We start from the raw sequence: 14,938 nt of genomic DNA, 5'->3' as shown, positions 1-14,938 counted from the left end.
TCTTTTTCTGAAACATATTGTTTCGTTAGGGTCTCTGAACATTGCTCACTTTTTACTATGAAAATGATCCGCTAGGTTCATCTATTTCCCTCCTAATACGAGTTTCTGTATGACAGGCACAATAAAAAATGACTTATTTTCAAACTACCAATGATTTACTTATACAAAACACTACCGGACAAAAATTGATTAACGGGGAAATTGCCATGAAAAAATCGAGAGAGAAAGGACAGAGCAAATGGCTGAGAAAGAGAGAAAAACAATTAAATTATGACCTATTTATACGCTATCACTTCGAGACTTTACGGAGTAAAATTTTAAATTCGGGAAACGGTCAAAATGGGTATGAAGAAATGGTGAGATGGACTGGAGAAACGAAGAAAACCGGGTCGATGTTTAGAGAAGCATCGTGTGTGGCTTCTCGAGGAACTCCTTGAAGTGACGAAGCCAGACGGCTCCGACAGCTCCATCGACAGTTCGATGATCGCAAGACAAAGTTACTTTCATGGTCTTCACCTTCTTATATCTAAAAAAAAAAGTCGATTTTAGAAGTATATAATATAACCGATTACTCACCCTTCCGCCTCATCTGGAACTAATTTGTCAGAAGCGCCTCCGATAGCCAAAATGCATGATTGTGGTGGATTGATGATAGCGGTGAAATCAGACACTGATCCAAACATTCCGAGGTTTGAGACAGTGAAAGTTCCTCCTTGGAATTCGTGTGGCTGCAATTTTCCTTCACGGGCTCTCTGGGCTAACTCAACAATTTCTGAAGCGATTGTTGCAAGTCCCTTGGCGTGAGCATTGAAAATGATTGGAGTTATCAAACCGGCTGGTGTACTGACGGCAACGGAAATATCAACATGATGATTCTCACGAATGAAAGAGTCCATCCAATAACTATTGGCTTCTGGCACTCGTTGACAGGCTAGAGCGGAAGCCTTGATGATGAAATCATTGATAGAGATCTTAGTGGCTTGTCCAGATGTTCCCTTGGCAAGAAGACCGTTGAGCTTTTCACGGACTCTGAATAAGAAATTGTTAGAAAAGAGAACCGATATTGAAATGCATTGGCTGCACATTTTTCAAAGAAAGAGAAACAACTGCAACTTACTGGAGAAGAGTATCCAATTGAATTTCGCTAGTGAGATAATAATGTGGAATCGTCGATTTGCTTTCAGTGAGTCTCTTCGCAATCGTCTTTCGCATATTCGACAATGGAACATCGGTGTAATCTTGTCCAGATGAAGCTTGGCTTGTTGTTGAAGTAGCTCCCTTTGCTGGGGCCTGTGAAAGATCTGAAGCAAGGATTCGTCCACCGGGACCACTTCCAGAAACTCCGCTCAAATCGAGACCTTGTTCAGCAGCAAGCTTTTTGGCAAATGGGGAGGCAGACACTCTTCCAGATGATGCCGATGGAATAGGTGCTGACTGAGGGATGGATGGGGCTTGATACATTGGAGTTGGTGGAGAAGCAGCGGCTGGTGGAGAAGATTGAGCTTTCTTTGGTTGTTCTGGAGCCTTTTCGGCAGATGGAGCTCCGCCAGCGGATGAACCATCGTCTGTGAAGTCCTTGAAAGCAGCGACGTCAGCTTCACTCTCAACAATGATGCACAGAAGTTTTCCAATGGGAATGTCTTTAGATCCTTCTTGAATAAGGATCTTCGCAAGGTATCCTTCTTCTGGAGTTTCGAATCCCATTGTGGCCTTATCGGTTTCGATTTCACAAAGCAAATCTCCTTCGCTGAGTTGATCACCTTCCTTTTTCTGCCAGCTAACGACAGTTCCGAGTTCCATTGTTGGTGAAAGAGCAGGGAGTGCAACTCGGTTGTGCTTCGGAAGGTTGTCTAGAACTGTGTGTTTATTTCCGAGTTTTAACATTGAAAAACTCACTGCTGCTGTAGAGGCGAACTTGCTTGATGCTAAAAGCGGCTGCATTTGGATATTGGCGAGCAACTTGCCCAACAAGAGCGGAGCTCTTTGTGGCGGTGCTGAGGGCGCGGCTCGATTGTGTGAAACCGATGTTAGCCGCTGATATGGCCGCGGTGGCCGATGGACGGAGCCCACCAATGGTTCTCAACGGCACCGGGAACTTCGACATTACCTTAAAAATGTTTGGTTGTTATTTTTTAAAGAAGAGCGAAAGAGAATATTATACGGTAACGATTGCTGATGCAACAAAGCACGTGAACGTTGAAAACGAAAAACAAATTCTATGATACTAAAGAAGTTTCTAATGAAAAGTGTAAATCCGTGTGAACAATTTCATTTAACTGGAAAGAAAAGAAACATCTTCACCTACTCGCCTGATTTTCGGAGAGTTTTGTTGCAATCACTGATTAAAACTTTATCAGAGACTGATAAAATCAAGAAAAATTTGCAATCACTCTGATTTCTGATGAGAAAAGAGTGTTCGAAGAAACGGTGAGGAAAAGAAAAAAATCAGACGGAAACAACGACACTCCGCTATGAACGGGCGCGTGTTGTTTAACAAGTTGATATATTTTTCTTTTTCGAATACGAATTTTATGTTTTTTTCTATCTGGGGAATCGCAATTCGTATTTTCTTGTAACGAAGATTTTCACAAAATTCAGTAATGGCAGCACAAATTCCTTTCCGGTCGTTCAACGAGAAGTATGTGTGTAATGACGATGGAAACTTTAGTTATTCGAGTACAGAACAGGTAACCACTCTCCTAAAAAGTTTCAGTACAAAATGATAACGTTTTAGAAGCGCATCGAAACGATGCTTTTCGAAAACTATAACTCTATAGTTTTGGAGCCATTCGAAGCAACTGGAGATGAGGACCTTACCGAACTGACTATTCTCCGCCAGAGACACACCGCATATTTGCTCAGATACCTCAAAAATTGTCCGTCAAGTTACGCAGTGAGTTCTCCTCGAAAGTTTGCCTTTTCTCACTATCAAAACTATTTGAGACTTTGGACGCAAGTCGCTCATGGATGTGCTACTGGGCTGTAAACGCACTCAAAATTTTGGATGCGGAAATTCCAAAAGAAATCGTCATTGATCTTATCGTGTTTCTAAAATCATGTGAGCACCCAGACGGCGGATATGGAGGAGGACCAGGACAACTGGCTCACCTGGCTCCTACTTACGCAACAGTTATGTGTCTGGTTTCACTTCAAACTGAAGAAGCTCTAAGATCTATCAATAAAGAAACTCTGTTCAACTTCTTAAAGAAAAGCAAGCATGAGAGTGGCGGATTCTATATGCACGAAGGAGGAGAGGTATAAAAGTTTCAAATAAAAATATAGTATATTATTATTTCGAATTATAGATCGATATGAGAAGCGCTTTTTGTGCCCTTTCGACATGCGTAGTAGTTGGGCTTCCACTAGAAGAAATCTCTGAAGGCGTCGCGGAATGGATCATCAGCTGCCAGAGTTATGAAGGTGGATTCGGTGGAGAACCCTATACAGAGGCACACGGAGGATACACATTTTGTGCGGTCGCCTCGTTGGTTCTGTTGAACAGGTCAGAATGTTATCATCAAAAAGAAAAGAATGATGTATGAATAGGTCACGTGTCGTTCACATGTTCTGTTGTTGCAACAAACCAAGATCACCTAGTGAAGTGAAATCATTGATCTCTATGATTTCCAGATTCCGTCTCGCCGATATGGAAAGTCTTCTTCGTTGGGCAACACGTCGTCAAATGCGGTACGAAGGAGGATTTCAAGGAAGAACGAACAAGCTTGTTGATGGATGTTACAGCTTCTGGCAAGGAGCAATTTTCCCATTGTTAGATGGAGAAATGGAACGAGAAGGACGATCTCTTGAGAAAGGACTCTTCGAAGCGAGAATGCTGGAAGAATACATTCTTGTTGGATGCCAATCCATTCACGGAGGTTTCAGAGATAAACCGGACAAGCGTACGATTGAACTCTTCTAAATTGATTTCAAAAGAATATTTTCAGCTGTTGATCTCTACCACACCTGCTACGTTCTCAGTGGGCTTTCCATTGCCCAGAAGTATTCTCTGGCTCGTGACGGGAAGATACTCGGAGGCGACGTTAACACCCTCGCCGAAATCAATCCCGTCTTCAACGTAACTGTCGCTTCGGAACAGTTTGCCAAAGAGTTCTTCACATCTCAATAAATTTATTTAATTCGTTTTTTTTTCTCCGAGTTCTCTCGTCTTCCCACAATAATCTCGCTGCTATCGCATGTTGCCTATTTACGAGTTTGTTTTTTTTAATTACCGAGATATCTTGATCCCGTGAATGTAATATTTTTGTATAAATTATCTTGTTTGTTGTCTCACCGACTTTATAGAAAAGAGTCGTATTACTCGATTATCTCTTTGTGTTCTTTTTTGTTTCCAGACACGTGTTTTATTTTCAGCAATGAAGCTGAAAAAACGTCCGATGAAGTTGTCGGCGAAAAAGCCAATGGAGAAGCTGGGAAAAGCTCAAAAGTTGAAACAAAAGGAAACTGATTTAGCAAATGTAAGAGATCCGTATAAACATCTAAAGAAGTTCAAAACGTATATTTAGGCTGAAAAAGTAATGGCTCAATTCGAAAGTGGTGCGGTAGACACTAAAAAGAAGAAACAAAACGGTGCTGCTAAATCCAACGGGCACGATGCCCCAACACCAGTTTCCAAACCAGAGAACACGAATCAGAAGCGCCAGTTGAAGAAGATTCTCGGACAAGATGGATTGTTGGTGAAACATCAAGAAGGAGCGAAATGGTATTCTTACCAAATCGATCATGTTCATGATGAGAAAACTGAGAAAATGAGTGCGTCGGAGATTCAGAAGTTGCTCGAAGAAGGAAAAGATGCGTTGGCACAAGACGCCGCACTCCTTCAAACAAAAGACAAACAAGAGAACGGATCGGAAGCATCGTGGCTTTATTCAGTGATCTCAAAAGGAACTGCAGCCGATAAAAGAACTGCTATGCAACTTCAAATGCATAAGTCTCCAGTGCATTCTTTGGAATACGTTGAAAAACTTATTGCGTCTTGCAAGAAACAAGGAACAAGAGATGTTGTCGATATTATTCGTAAGTGAACAGTTTTTAGATCTATATCCTCATAATTGACTGTTTCTAGCAATTCTCGAAGACGTCTTCATCAACCACTGCCTCCCAGAAAACCGAAAATTGATTCCATTCTCGAAGCGTGCGCTCAAAGAACTCACTGCACTCTCTTCTGGAAATCAACGCTCTCGCCGGAAGATTCTTCTGATGTGGGCTTTCGAGCATGAGCTCAAGATTCTGTATCAACAGTTCATTGAAACGCTTGTCGAGATTATCAAGAGACCATTAGAAGAAGTCATTAAAAGATCTTTGAAGACTTTGGCTAACTGCTTAATGGGAAGACCTGAGTCTGAAAATGTTCGTGATTATTCAAAAAATAAACTGCTATAAATCGATATTTTCAGCTTATTCTCTCGTCTCTTGTCAACGCTTTCGGTCATCCCAATTATAAAATCGGAGCTTTCGTTGTAAACCTTCTCGAGGGAATTTCAAGAAAACATCCAGCAATGAGACTCGTTATGGTCGAAGAAATTGAGAGACTAGCATTCAGGTAGTCTCATAATCAGAAAAAATAATTTCAAATAACTAAAAAAAAATTTCAGAAAGAACGTTAACGAACGTGCTCATCTCTACTCAATGACATTCCTTACCCAAATGAAGTTCTCGAAGAAAGATTCTGATCTCTGCTGTCGTCTCATGTCAATTTATCTTTCTCTTTTCAAGACAATTGTAGGAAAGAAAATCACTGATAATCGTCTCCTTCCAATCATTCTTGCTGGCGCTAACAGAGCATTCCCATTCGCAAAAAATGCCGATAAACTTCTCGAAGATGTCAAAGATGTCTATTTTCTCGCCCACAACTCCAATTATAGAACTGCGATTCCCGCTTTGAAACTGTTGTTCCAGTTCCATAAAATGAATGACTATGTGTCGGATCGTTTCTACAATGCTCTTTATCGTAAACTTCTCGACAACTGTCCAGCCGGAGCGTATGCACAGCTACTCAAACTGATGTTTGATACGATGAAAGAAGATTCGTCGGCTCAGAGAATTCGAACATTCGTGAAACGTCTTCTTCAAGTAGCTGTCAATTCTCAACCAGATTTCACTGCCAGTATTCTTATTCTCATTTCACGTCTTCAAAAACTACGAGGTCCTACGGAGAAGCTTATTGTTCTCACAAAAGATATTGATGTAAGTCGGAAAATCTAAAGAGATCCTAACAATATTTGTATCGTTTTAGCCAGCTGCACGTGTTGTTGAACAAATGCAAAATGACGACGACGATGAAGAGCGTTATGTGGATCTCGATGTTGAGGGAAATGAAATTACCAGAGATGGAGTGAAGAAAGAAGATGAACCATCAGAAGATATCGTAGTAGATGATGATGATAGTGAAGACAAAAAGAAGGTTCAGGCAGGTCAACTCGGAGCCTCGTCGACTGGTGGATGGGTTCATAGAAATATTGGTGCTCGTGGAGCCAAATCTCCGTATGATTCAGTAGCTCGTAATCCGCTCTTTGTTGATGCATCTCAAGTTGCTGACAGTGAACTTCTACTGCTTTCAAACCACTATCATCCGTCTGTTGCCGTGTTTGCTAAGGCTTTGATGGAGGGAAGAGAAATCAATTATGGAGGAGAGGCGCTCAACGATTTCACTCTTATGGCATTCCTTGATAGATTTGCTTTCCGTAATCCGAAAGATGTCACTAAGACAACCGGAAGTCGAATTGTTAGAAAGAAGTCTCATGATCCATGGGGAGTCAGAAAGTTGGCTGTCGGTTCTAATGTAAGTAATCTATATTTCAATTGAAAAAATGTTTTAATTTTCAGGAATACACTCGGAAACGTCGTGAGGAGATCCCTGCGGACGAACGGTTCCTTCATCGTTACACTTCTAGTTTGAACAAAGAGAAGAATGTGAAGAAGGAGTCAGGAGAAGATGAGTGGGAATACGCTGAATCTGTTAACTCTGAAGAATTCGATCAACTGCTGGAGAGATTCGAACCGGGAGAGCTTAACGAAGAGTTTGATATCGATTACAGTAAGGAGTTCGGAGCTGAGAAGAGCAAGAGAAACAAGAAGAAGGCAGTTGACGAGGAAGACGTGGATATAGATGAAGACGATGATTTGGATTTGAATGATTTGAACGAAGAAGAAGATGGAGGAATGGAAGATGATGACGATGGCGGCGAAATTGAAGATGACGATGATGATGAGGTGGAAGACGATGGCGAGGAAGAAGATGATGAAGATGAGGACGACGACGATGACGATGAAGAAGGCGGTTTCGGAGGAAAGAGCTCTGCCAACATTTTTGGAGAAGACGATGGATCAAGTGATGAAGAAATGGGAGCCAATGATTATGAAATGGCTGGTGATAAATTCGCGGAGATGCTCGAAGATCTCGAAGAAGAGGAAGAAAAGAGCGGCAAGAAGGGTGGAAAGAAGAGAGGAATCAAGAGAAGAGGTGGCGGATTCAAGCGAGGAGGTGCCAAAAAGTTCAGAAAACATTGATGTTTCCGAATAAGTTGTGGTAATTGTTTTTTTAATTACTTTTTTGTTTTGTTGTGTTGTTCGAAAGTTATTGTTGACTGTTTCCAACTTTTGATTTTATAAAAGCTATTTATTGACTTTTAGGAGAAAAATAAATTAAAAAATTCAATTAAAAAGCCAGCAGACAAGTAAATTTTTTGGAAACTTCATAGTACCTCGTACACAAAAATGTTTCCAATTTTCTTTTGGATCTTGGCCTTCACATTCTCGATGGTGTCAGAGGCTTCGACGTCGAGGGTGATGGTCTTTCCGGTGAGCGTTTTCACGAACATCTGCATGCCTCCACGGAGTCGGAGGACCAAATGGAGGGTGGACTCCTTCTGGATGTTGTAGTCGGAAAGAGTACGTCCATCCTCAAGTTGCTTTTCAGCGAAGATGAGTCTTTGCTGATCTGCTGGGATTCCTTCCTTGTCTTGGATCTTGGCCTTGACGTTCTCGATAGTGTCGGAAGCTTCGACTCCGATGCTGATGGTCTTTCCGGTGAGGGTCTTCACGAAGATTTGCATTCCTCCTCTGAGACGGAGAACGAGATGAAGAGTGGACTCCTTCTGAATATTGTAGAATATATTGTAATCGGACAAACTTCATATGACCTAGAAGTCCAAATTGTGGAATTCCTAGGCCAACAATCTCAAAATCTACTCACACACGTTGAGACCCAGGCTGCCTATGCGAACATGCTCCAATGAGAAATTACGTGGGAATTTAATATAAAAATTTTCAGTGGGAAAATAGTTTCTAATGTTCACCGCCACGTTTTGCGGACCATGTCTTTTTCGGAGCGAGTTTGCATAGGTAGCGTGGGTCTCAACGTGATCTCAGGCTAATCCTGTCACCACGAATATTTTTTGTTTTCGTGAAAATTTCCCACCTTCTCAGTTGCCTTGTCCAATTCAATCGGATCTTCTGATCCATCACTATCCAGCTCTGAATCGACGAGGCGATTCTGAACTTTCCAATCATATTGGCTTTTAAAATTTTATGCTTACCATTTCAGATATCGAGTCGATCGAATCCTCTCTCGGTGACGGGATTCCAAAAAGAGTGTCCTCCGATCTTAGACTCTGGAAAATGCGGAAGATTGAAAACAGGGTCATTTTAATCTGACATTGGAACCTTTTAAGTGGGTTAATGCCAATAAAAACGACCTAAACAGGTTGTACGAGAATGTTTCAAAACCTAAGAATCAACTTTCAAAAGTTGCTTCCGTGACCAGTATCTGAAATTTTCATCTGAAAATCGACAATTTTTGAAAGTAACTTTTGCTTTCAAAAAAAAGTAATTTTGTTTTAAGATAGCAAAAAAAACGATCCAAAAACAATGGTAGACATGGTCGAGCCAATGCACATCTTCTTCCTTCCTACACAGTAACCTCCTGCGCCATCTGCGCCAAGTTACCGGCGCCTTTATGCAACAAATCAATGGTAAAATGGTCAATTTTCAGGTGGAAATTTCAGATACTTACAGGTCACGGAAGCTAATTTTGAAAGTTGAATTTTAGGTTTCGAAAAACCTGTAAAGGTCTTTTCTGTGTCTCTATTCTATAAACTAAAAATCATTGAAACATACAGTCTCCGCACCGAAAGAGACGTCAGCCGCCGATGAAGGTAGATTGTCGAATGAAGACACATGGAAGAATGATCTATTCGAGTGGGAGAGTGTAAAATAAATTAATCTCTCTAAGAGGGATTAGCCAAGTTTTTCCAACTTACCAACGAGTCATCTGAACTCGGTGAAACTGTCTCCAAATCATCCATTTTTTTTTGAAAATTGCTCAATTAGTCTATTAGAAATATAAATAATAAAATTCAAATTAGGCAGTGGACTGAGCTGCGGACGTGCCACGAATGCCACGTTTAAAATTGGAAAACGCCGTCGGAACGTTCTATCGAGTTCACGCGTGAGTTCACATGAAAACTTTGAGAAACGAACATTTTTTTAGCAAAACATTTTCATCATCATACACGGTCTCCTCATTTTCATTTTCATCTAGGTAAATGGTATATCTATGAAAATGCGTGTCACGAATTTTTTGATCAGAATTCGAAAATCCGCAACGATCGTCTTTATCAGTCTTTCATCGAGTTTTACAAATCGAAAATCTGCAGACATTATAATTCAGACAAATACGAAAATTCAAGCCAAAACTAAAACGAGGAGATCAGCGTTTCCCCGGCAACCTACAGCACTAAATTTGCAAATAAAATGAAGCAATCTAATCCATGAACAAGTTTTTCATATAACATTTTGAAAAAATAAGACAGCAATAACAAATATATGTGATATTAATTTCAGACAAAATGTCGGAACTGCCGGCCACATGTATCTATGAGACAACATTCCGGCAAGTACTCATTTGCTTTTGAATCATTTGCTATTTTATCACTTGCTATTTTAGCTCATTTGCTATTTTCCATAGTTGTACGGAATGCCATTTTCCGAAAAACTGGAATCCGGAACCGGAACAGGAATCAAAATTTTAATTTTCCGGAATCCGGAATCCGGAACCGGAATGACGAAAAAACCCGGAATTCCGGAATTTCGGAATCCGGTATCCGGAATGATTCGATAAATTTGCAAGGCCAAGTCATTTTTTCGAGTGTTTTTAATGATATATAAAGTTTAAAACTACTTTTGAGGTTCAAAACCGAAAAAGAAGTAATGCAGTTGTTTTTTAAACTCAAAAATTTTTTTAAAATTTAAACTTCAGAATTCCGGAAAAAAATTCAAAAAACCGGAATCCGGAATCCGGAATCGGAATGATAATTTTAATTTTCCGGAATCCGAAATCCGGAACCGGAATGAAAATTTTCATTTTCCGGAATCCGGAACCGGAACCGGAATGTCAAAAAAAACCCCGGAATCCGGATTCCAGACAACTATGCTATTTTCCCAATTGTTCAAAATACTCATTTGCTATAAAATTCATCATTTGCTATAAAAGAAGCTCATTTGTTCTCAAGTTTTTAATTTTTCATGCCGGAGCTTATTTTTCTGTCGTTGAACCATTACCGTGACCCTACATTAACCCGAGTCATCCATTGCTGTAGTACTGTAGCTACAGTAGTTTCTCGCTTAACAACACTTTTCAAAGGGTTGTTTCTGTTCTTATGTTGAAATTAAGTTGATTTGTCACTAGAAACAATGACGCTAAAGAGTACCTCATATTTGTGTACCACTAAAAATCACCGAGATACAAATGAATCAGAACCAAAGTTATGAATACTACCAGATAATACAACGGGGGAATTCTCCCAAACCTTCTGTAGTAGAATTTGAAAATGTCCAGAACAAATTCTAGTTTCGAGTTTGTCAAGTTTTTGGTCATTAGGTAGCCGGAAATGACGAAGAATCTGAAACTTAGAGACTAGGCCCCACTAATAATACGAATTACTTACATATCAACTCCAAGGAAGCCATTTACAAAAAGTGTTGAGTGCAGATGATAAGCAAGCACGAATAAAATAGCAACACCTCGCAGACATTTTATATCTTGTCTCATGATGACACTTGTGTGAATTACTACAAATTTTGGGGTTCGGGAGGGTTCACCGGTTTTCTGGGTTAATTGTGTTTTTCCCGTGGATTTTTGAACTCGTTGATGATGCAATGATCTGGGTGAAAATGGGAAAAACGTGAGAGATCAGACAGACTAGAATGTTTTCCGGGTCGCGGAAATCATCGATGTTTGACATTTATGATGGTCTGTCTGCCGGGAAAATGGAAAGTCTTTAAGAATACGATATCTGCCTGTATGTCTGTTTGGAAAAACAAAGGCAAGCTTAAATATTATTTTAGAAGAATATGTGTCTGAATGGTAAAAACGAGTCAGAGAAAGGCAAATCGGAAGTAAAACTAACTTTTGAAGCGTTTTCTGTAAGAGATGATCTGAAAATGTGAGTTGTTTCCCAACAGAATTTTATTGTCGAAATTTTCTTTTTCAATTCTAGAGTCGATTAACTTGGCACCGGACGTCTACAGGTAATAGAAACTTGGAAACTTTTACCGATTGTCAGCCACTATGAAGCAATGATCGCATGCAGGACGCCGGCAGCACTAATGCAACAACTATCCAGATTTCATTTAAAACTTGCACGCCTCTGACGCAGCCGGCGAGCAATCCTCGAATGACTGCTGCGTTAGTGTTGCGTTAGTGTTGCGTAAGGGTAACGAAAAGTAGCCGAGTGGATCTGAAAACGACAAAAAACACAGAACGGGATACAAACATTTATTTGTAAGTTTTTTATAATTATTTCTGTTTTTCATCTTCATTTGTTCGGCACAATCTCTTGCCTTTTCTGATCCATATCCTATTGGGACCACTCACGACTGTATTGCTTGGCGGCACCATCTGGGGTGTTCGTCTGCTCGACGTTGATACGGTCGTTCTCGATGTGCTGGAAAATAGGGAAATAGGGGCAGAAGGGAACCCAGGGGTCTTACATTCTGATTGACAGCGGATACGACGGACGACAAAACATTGGATCCTTCTTGTTGGTGGTCTTGACACCATTTGGTGGTCGAGCCGAGGGGTTGATCACCTTGACGATCTTCACGGTGGGTTTGGTCTGCATGTCTCCTGGTGGGACGGATTGGGTCATGGTGGTGCAATTGGAAAGCAGAGTAGAAAGTGGAGATTCTGGTGGAGTCGCCAGCTATTTATGCGAAACGCTTATCAATGCTCTAGATCTTTGCTCTAGATTTCGAGTGGAGATAAGGGGTAAAGGTTACGAGTTTAAGAAATTTAACAAAATTTTTATTCTTACACGTAATGTCAAGAGATCACGTGGAATTAAATCTTTAGAAAAAATTCATTTCAAATTTTTCTTGAAAACTCCATATACTGATCGTTATTTTTGAAAGTGTACGAGTATGCCCGTTTTTTCTTCAGCTGTTTTCTGAAATAACCAGATTTTTTGTTTGTTTGTTTTTTAAAGAAAAAATACACACATCTTCTGGAAGCATGTGAAGCATTGGGAGGCTTTTACGGGCAACGCCAACGTCATCAGCAAGTAGGCCAGTAATGAAGACGTCTTCTTTCTGGAAATCGGGACATTAGTCGGACAATCGGGACGAATTGGGAGATTAGTGTAGTTGTAGGTCAAGCTTAAAAAAATCTGAAGCAGTCTAACTTTAAAACTGTCCTATGGTGTCCTGGACTGTCTCGTGAGGACAACTTTTAGGTAGTTGGTAGATCAAAGAAAGATCTTCATTTTTGTAGTTGATAACGTTTCGCTAGCTTTTCTAGCTTTTGAAATATGACTGTTGCAGCAATACCAAATAGAGATGAGAAACTCTAACTTCTCTGGGCACTTGCACTTTCTCAGGCTCATACTTTAAACTTTAAAAGCTCTAATCTCGAAAACGAAGAGTCCTATCAAAAACTTGTAAACTACAAAAATGAAGCTCAAATTTTCTCCACATTGTATAAAAGTTTGCGATATTTTGTAGAAACCCACCGAAATAAAATTCCTATGCTTCGTCGCTCTCAGTATATCCACTGCCGCTTTCCTCGTTGCCAAATAAAACGGACCAGACAAACATTCCGGATACTTTTTACACTTGCATGCTTTTTCTGTGACGTGCCTGGAAGAATAATCTATTTCTTTTGAGAGTAGCCCTCCCCCCTCCAAAATAAAATTACACTCACCACCTTTTACTTTTATCATGGTTCACTTCTCCACCTTCTCTTACAATCTCTCCGTATAAAGTGGAAGTGTTGGTATTGATGACATCGTCATTGAGAAGGTTGATCAGTTTATCTGGGAAAAACGCCACGTCCTCATCGATTTTTCCAATCAATTGGAATTTTGGAGCTTTACTTGTGGCATACAAAAGAGATGCAATGGTTTTATAAGTCAACCCTACATACAGTGCTGGCCATAATCTTATTCCGATTTGGTTTTTCGACCATAACTTTTTTCAAATTGGTCGGATTGACTTGAAACGTTGGGAAAACGTTTATTATAGAGTTTTCGTTGTATTAAAATGACATTCTGAGTGAAAAATCGTGTTTCATAGATTTTATGTAAAATTTTCGAAAATCACGAAAATTCAAGAAATCGCTTATTTTTATTTCCATGACCGGTGTAACAAAAATAGAGTGTATAATTAGTGTTTATGAAAGTTTTCTAATGGTAACAGTCTTGATGTTTATTTTTTGACTACCGGGCCACTACTGTTGACATGTTACCCATATCGGCCGAGTTGTTAAAGTACGGCGTTACTAACAAATGCAGTTTTGAACTTCTGTAAAAGTCGTGTTTTGGTAGAAAACTGTATCAAAGTTCGCAAAAATTATGAAAAAAACTGTGGAAAACAATTATGTAACACTCCTATCTCGATGGTAGTTCTAAATTACAGTACCGGCCAAAATATTGTAAACTGTGGAAGTTTTCAGTTGACACTGACTAACTTTGAGAGTGTATCCTGGAGATACCAATTGTTCCATCAAGTAGATTTTTAATGAATCATACAGAGAAAGATAGAGCTTCATTTTTGTAGTTAATAACTTTTTTGTACGGACACTCCCTAGCGAGTTACATTTTGACAAAGTTATTTCTCCTTCAAATCGACCAATTTTAGTGCAAAATAGTGCGATTTTTGAGATTTCGTCTTAAAATGACTGTATTTGCTTCACACATGTTTTATGGCGGTGACATAGTTTCGCTTTTTCCAGATCATGTGTCTATAAGAAAGGTTTGTTGGGAGAGAATCAAGGAAGCACGAACAATCTTGTTGATGGATGTTACAGCTCTGGCAAGGAGCAATTTTCCCATTGTTAGATGGAGAAATGGAACGAGAAGGACGATCTCTTGAGAAAGGACTCTTCGAAGCGAGAATGCTGGAAGAATACATTCTTGTTGGATGCCAATCCATTCACGGAGGTTTCAGAGATAAACCGGACAAGCGTACGATTGAACTCTTCTAAATTGATTTCAAAAGAATATTTTCAGCTGTTGATCTCTACCACACCTGCTACGTTCTCAGTGGGCTTTCCATTGCCCAGAAGTATTCTCTGGCTCGTGACGGGAAGATACTCGGAGGCGACGTTAACACCCTCGCCGAAATCAATCCCGTCTTCAACGTAACTGTCGCTTCGGAACAGTTTGCCAAAGAGTTCTTCACATCTCAATAAATTTATTTAATTCGTTTTTTTTTCTCCGAGTTCTCTCGTCTTCCCACAATAATCTCGCTGCTATCGCATGTTGCCTATTTACGAGTTTGTTTTTTTTAATTACCGAGATATCTTGATCCCGTGAATGTAATATTTTTGTATAAATTATCTTGTTTGTTGTCTCACCGACTTTATAGAAAAGAGTCGTATTACTCGATTATCTCTTTGTGTTCTTTTTTGTTTCCAGACACGTGT

General features: G+C 39.9%; 4 protein-coding genes across 4 annotated transcripts; 2 read left to right on the top strand and 2 right to left on the bottom strand.

The window, feature by feature from the left end:
• Positions 1–396: 396 nt before the first annotated feature.
• Positions 397–2,104, bottom strand: GCK72_017506 (uncharacterized protein; the record flags this gene model as incomplete). Its single annotated transcript, XM_003112625.2, has 4 exons — positions 397–526; positions 577–1,029; positions 1,118–1,850; positions 1,897–2,104. The coding sequence occupies 4 exons, from the start codon at positions 2,102–2,104 to the stop codon at positions 397–399; spliced, it is 1,524 nt and encodes a 507-aa protein (XP_003112673.1).
• A 496-nt stretch (positions 2,105–2,600) lies between these two features.
• GCK72_017505 (uncharacterized protein) lies at positions 2,601–4,126 on the top strand (the record flags this gene model as incomplete). Its single annotated transcript, XM_053732125.1, has 6 exons — positions 2,601–2,687; positions 2,735–2,893; positions 2,944–3,255; positions 3,306–3,502; positions 3,631–3,899; positions 3,945–4,126. The coding sequence occupies 6 exons, from the start codon at positions 2,601–2,603 to the stop codon at positions 4,124–4,126; spliced, it is 1,206 nt and encodes a 401-aa protein (XP_053581038.1).
• GCK72_017504 (uncharacterized protein) lies at positions 3,618–5,235 on the bottom strand (the record flags this gene model as incomplete). The annotated part of the gene is made up of 3 exons (XM_053732124.1): positions 3,618–3,832; positions 3,964–4,110; positions 5,172–5,235. The coding sequence occupies 3 exons, from the start codon at positions 5,233–5,235 to the stop codon at positions 3,618–3,620; spliced, it is 426 nt and encodes a 141-aa protein (XP_053581037.1).
• A 9,124-nt stretch (positions 5,236–14,359) lies between these two features.
• Positions 14,360–14,704, top strand: GCK72_017503 (uncharacterized protein; the record flags this gene model as incomplete). The annotated part of the gene is made up of 2 exons (XM_053732123.1): positions 14,360–14,477; positions 14,523–14,704. The coding sequence occupies 2 exons, from the start codon at positions 14,360–14,362 to the stop codon at positions 14,702–14,704; spliced, it is 300 nt and encodes a 99-aa protein (XP_053581036.1).
• Positions 14,705–14,938: the final 234 nt, after the last annotated feature.

The sequence above is a fragment of the Caenorhabditis remanei genome, chromosome V (genome assembly GCF_010183535.1).
Source record: "Caenorhabditis remanei strain PX506 chromosome V, whole genome shotgun sequence".
NCBI lineage: Eukaryota > Metazoa > Nematoda > Chromadorea > Rhabditida > Rhabditidae > Caenorhabditis > Caenorhabditis remanei.
This window is presented reverse-complemented; position numbering and strand designations above follow the sequence as displayed.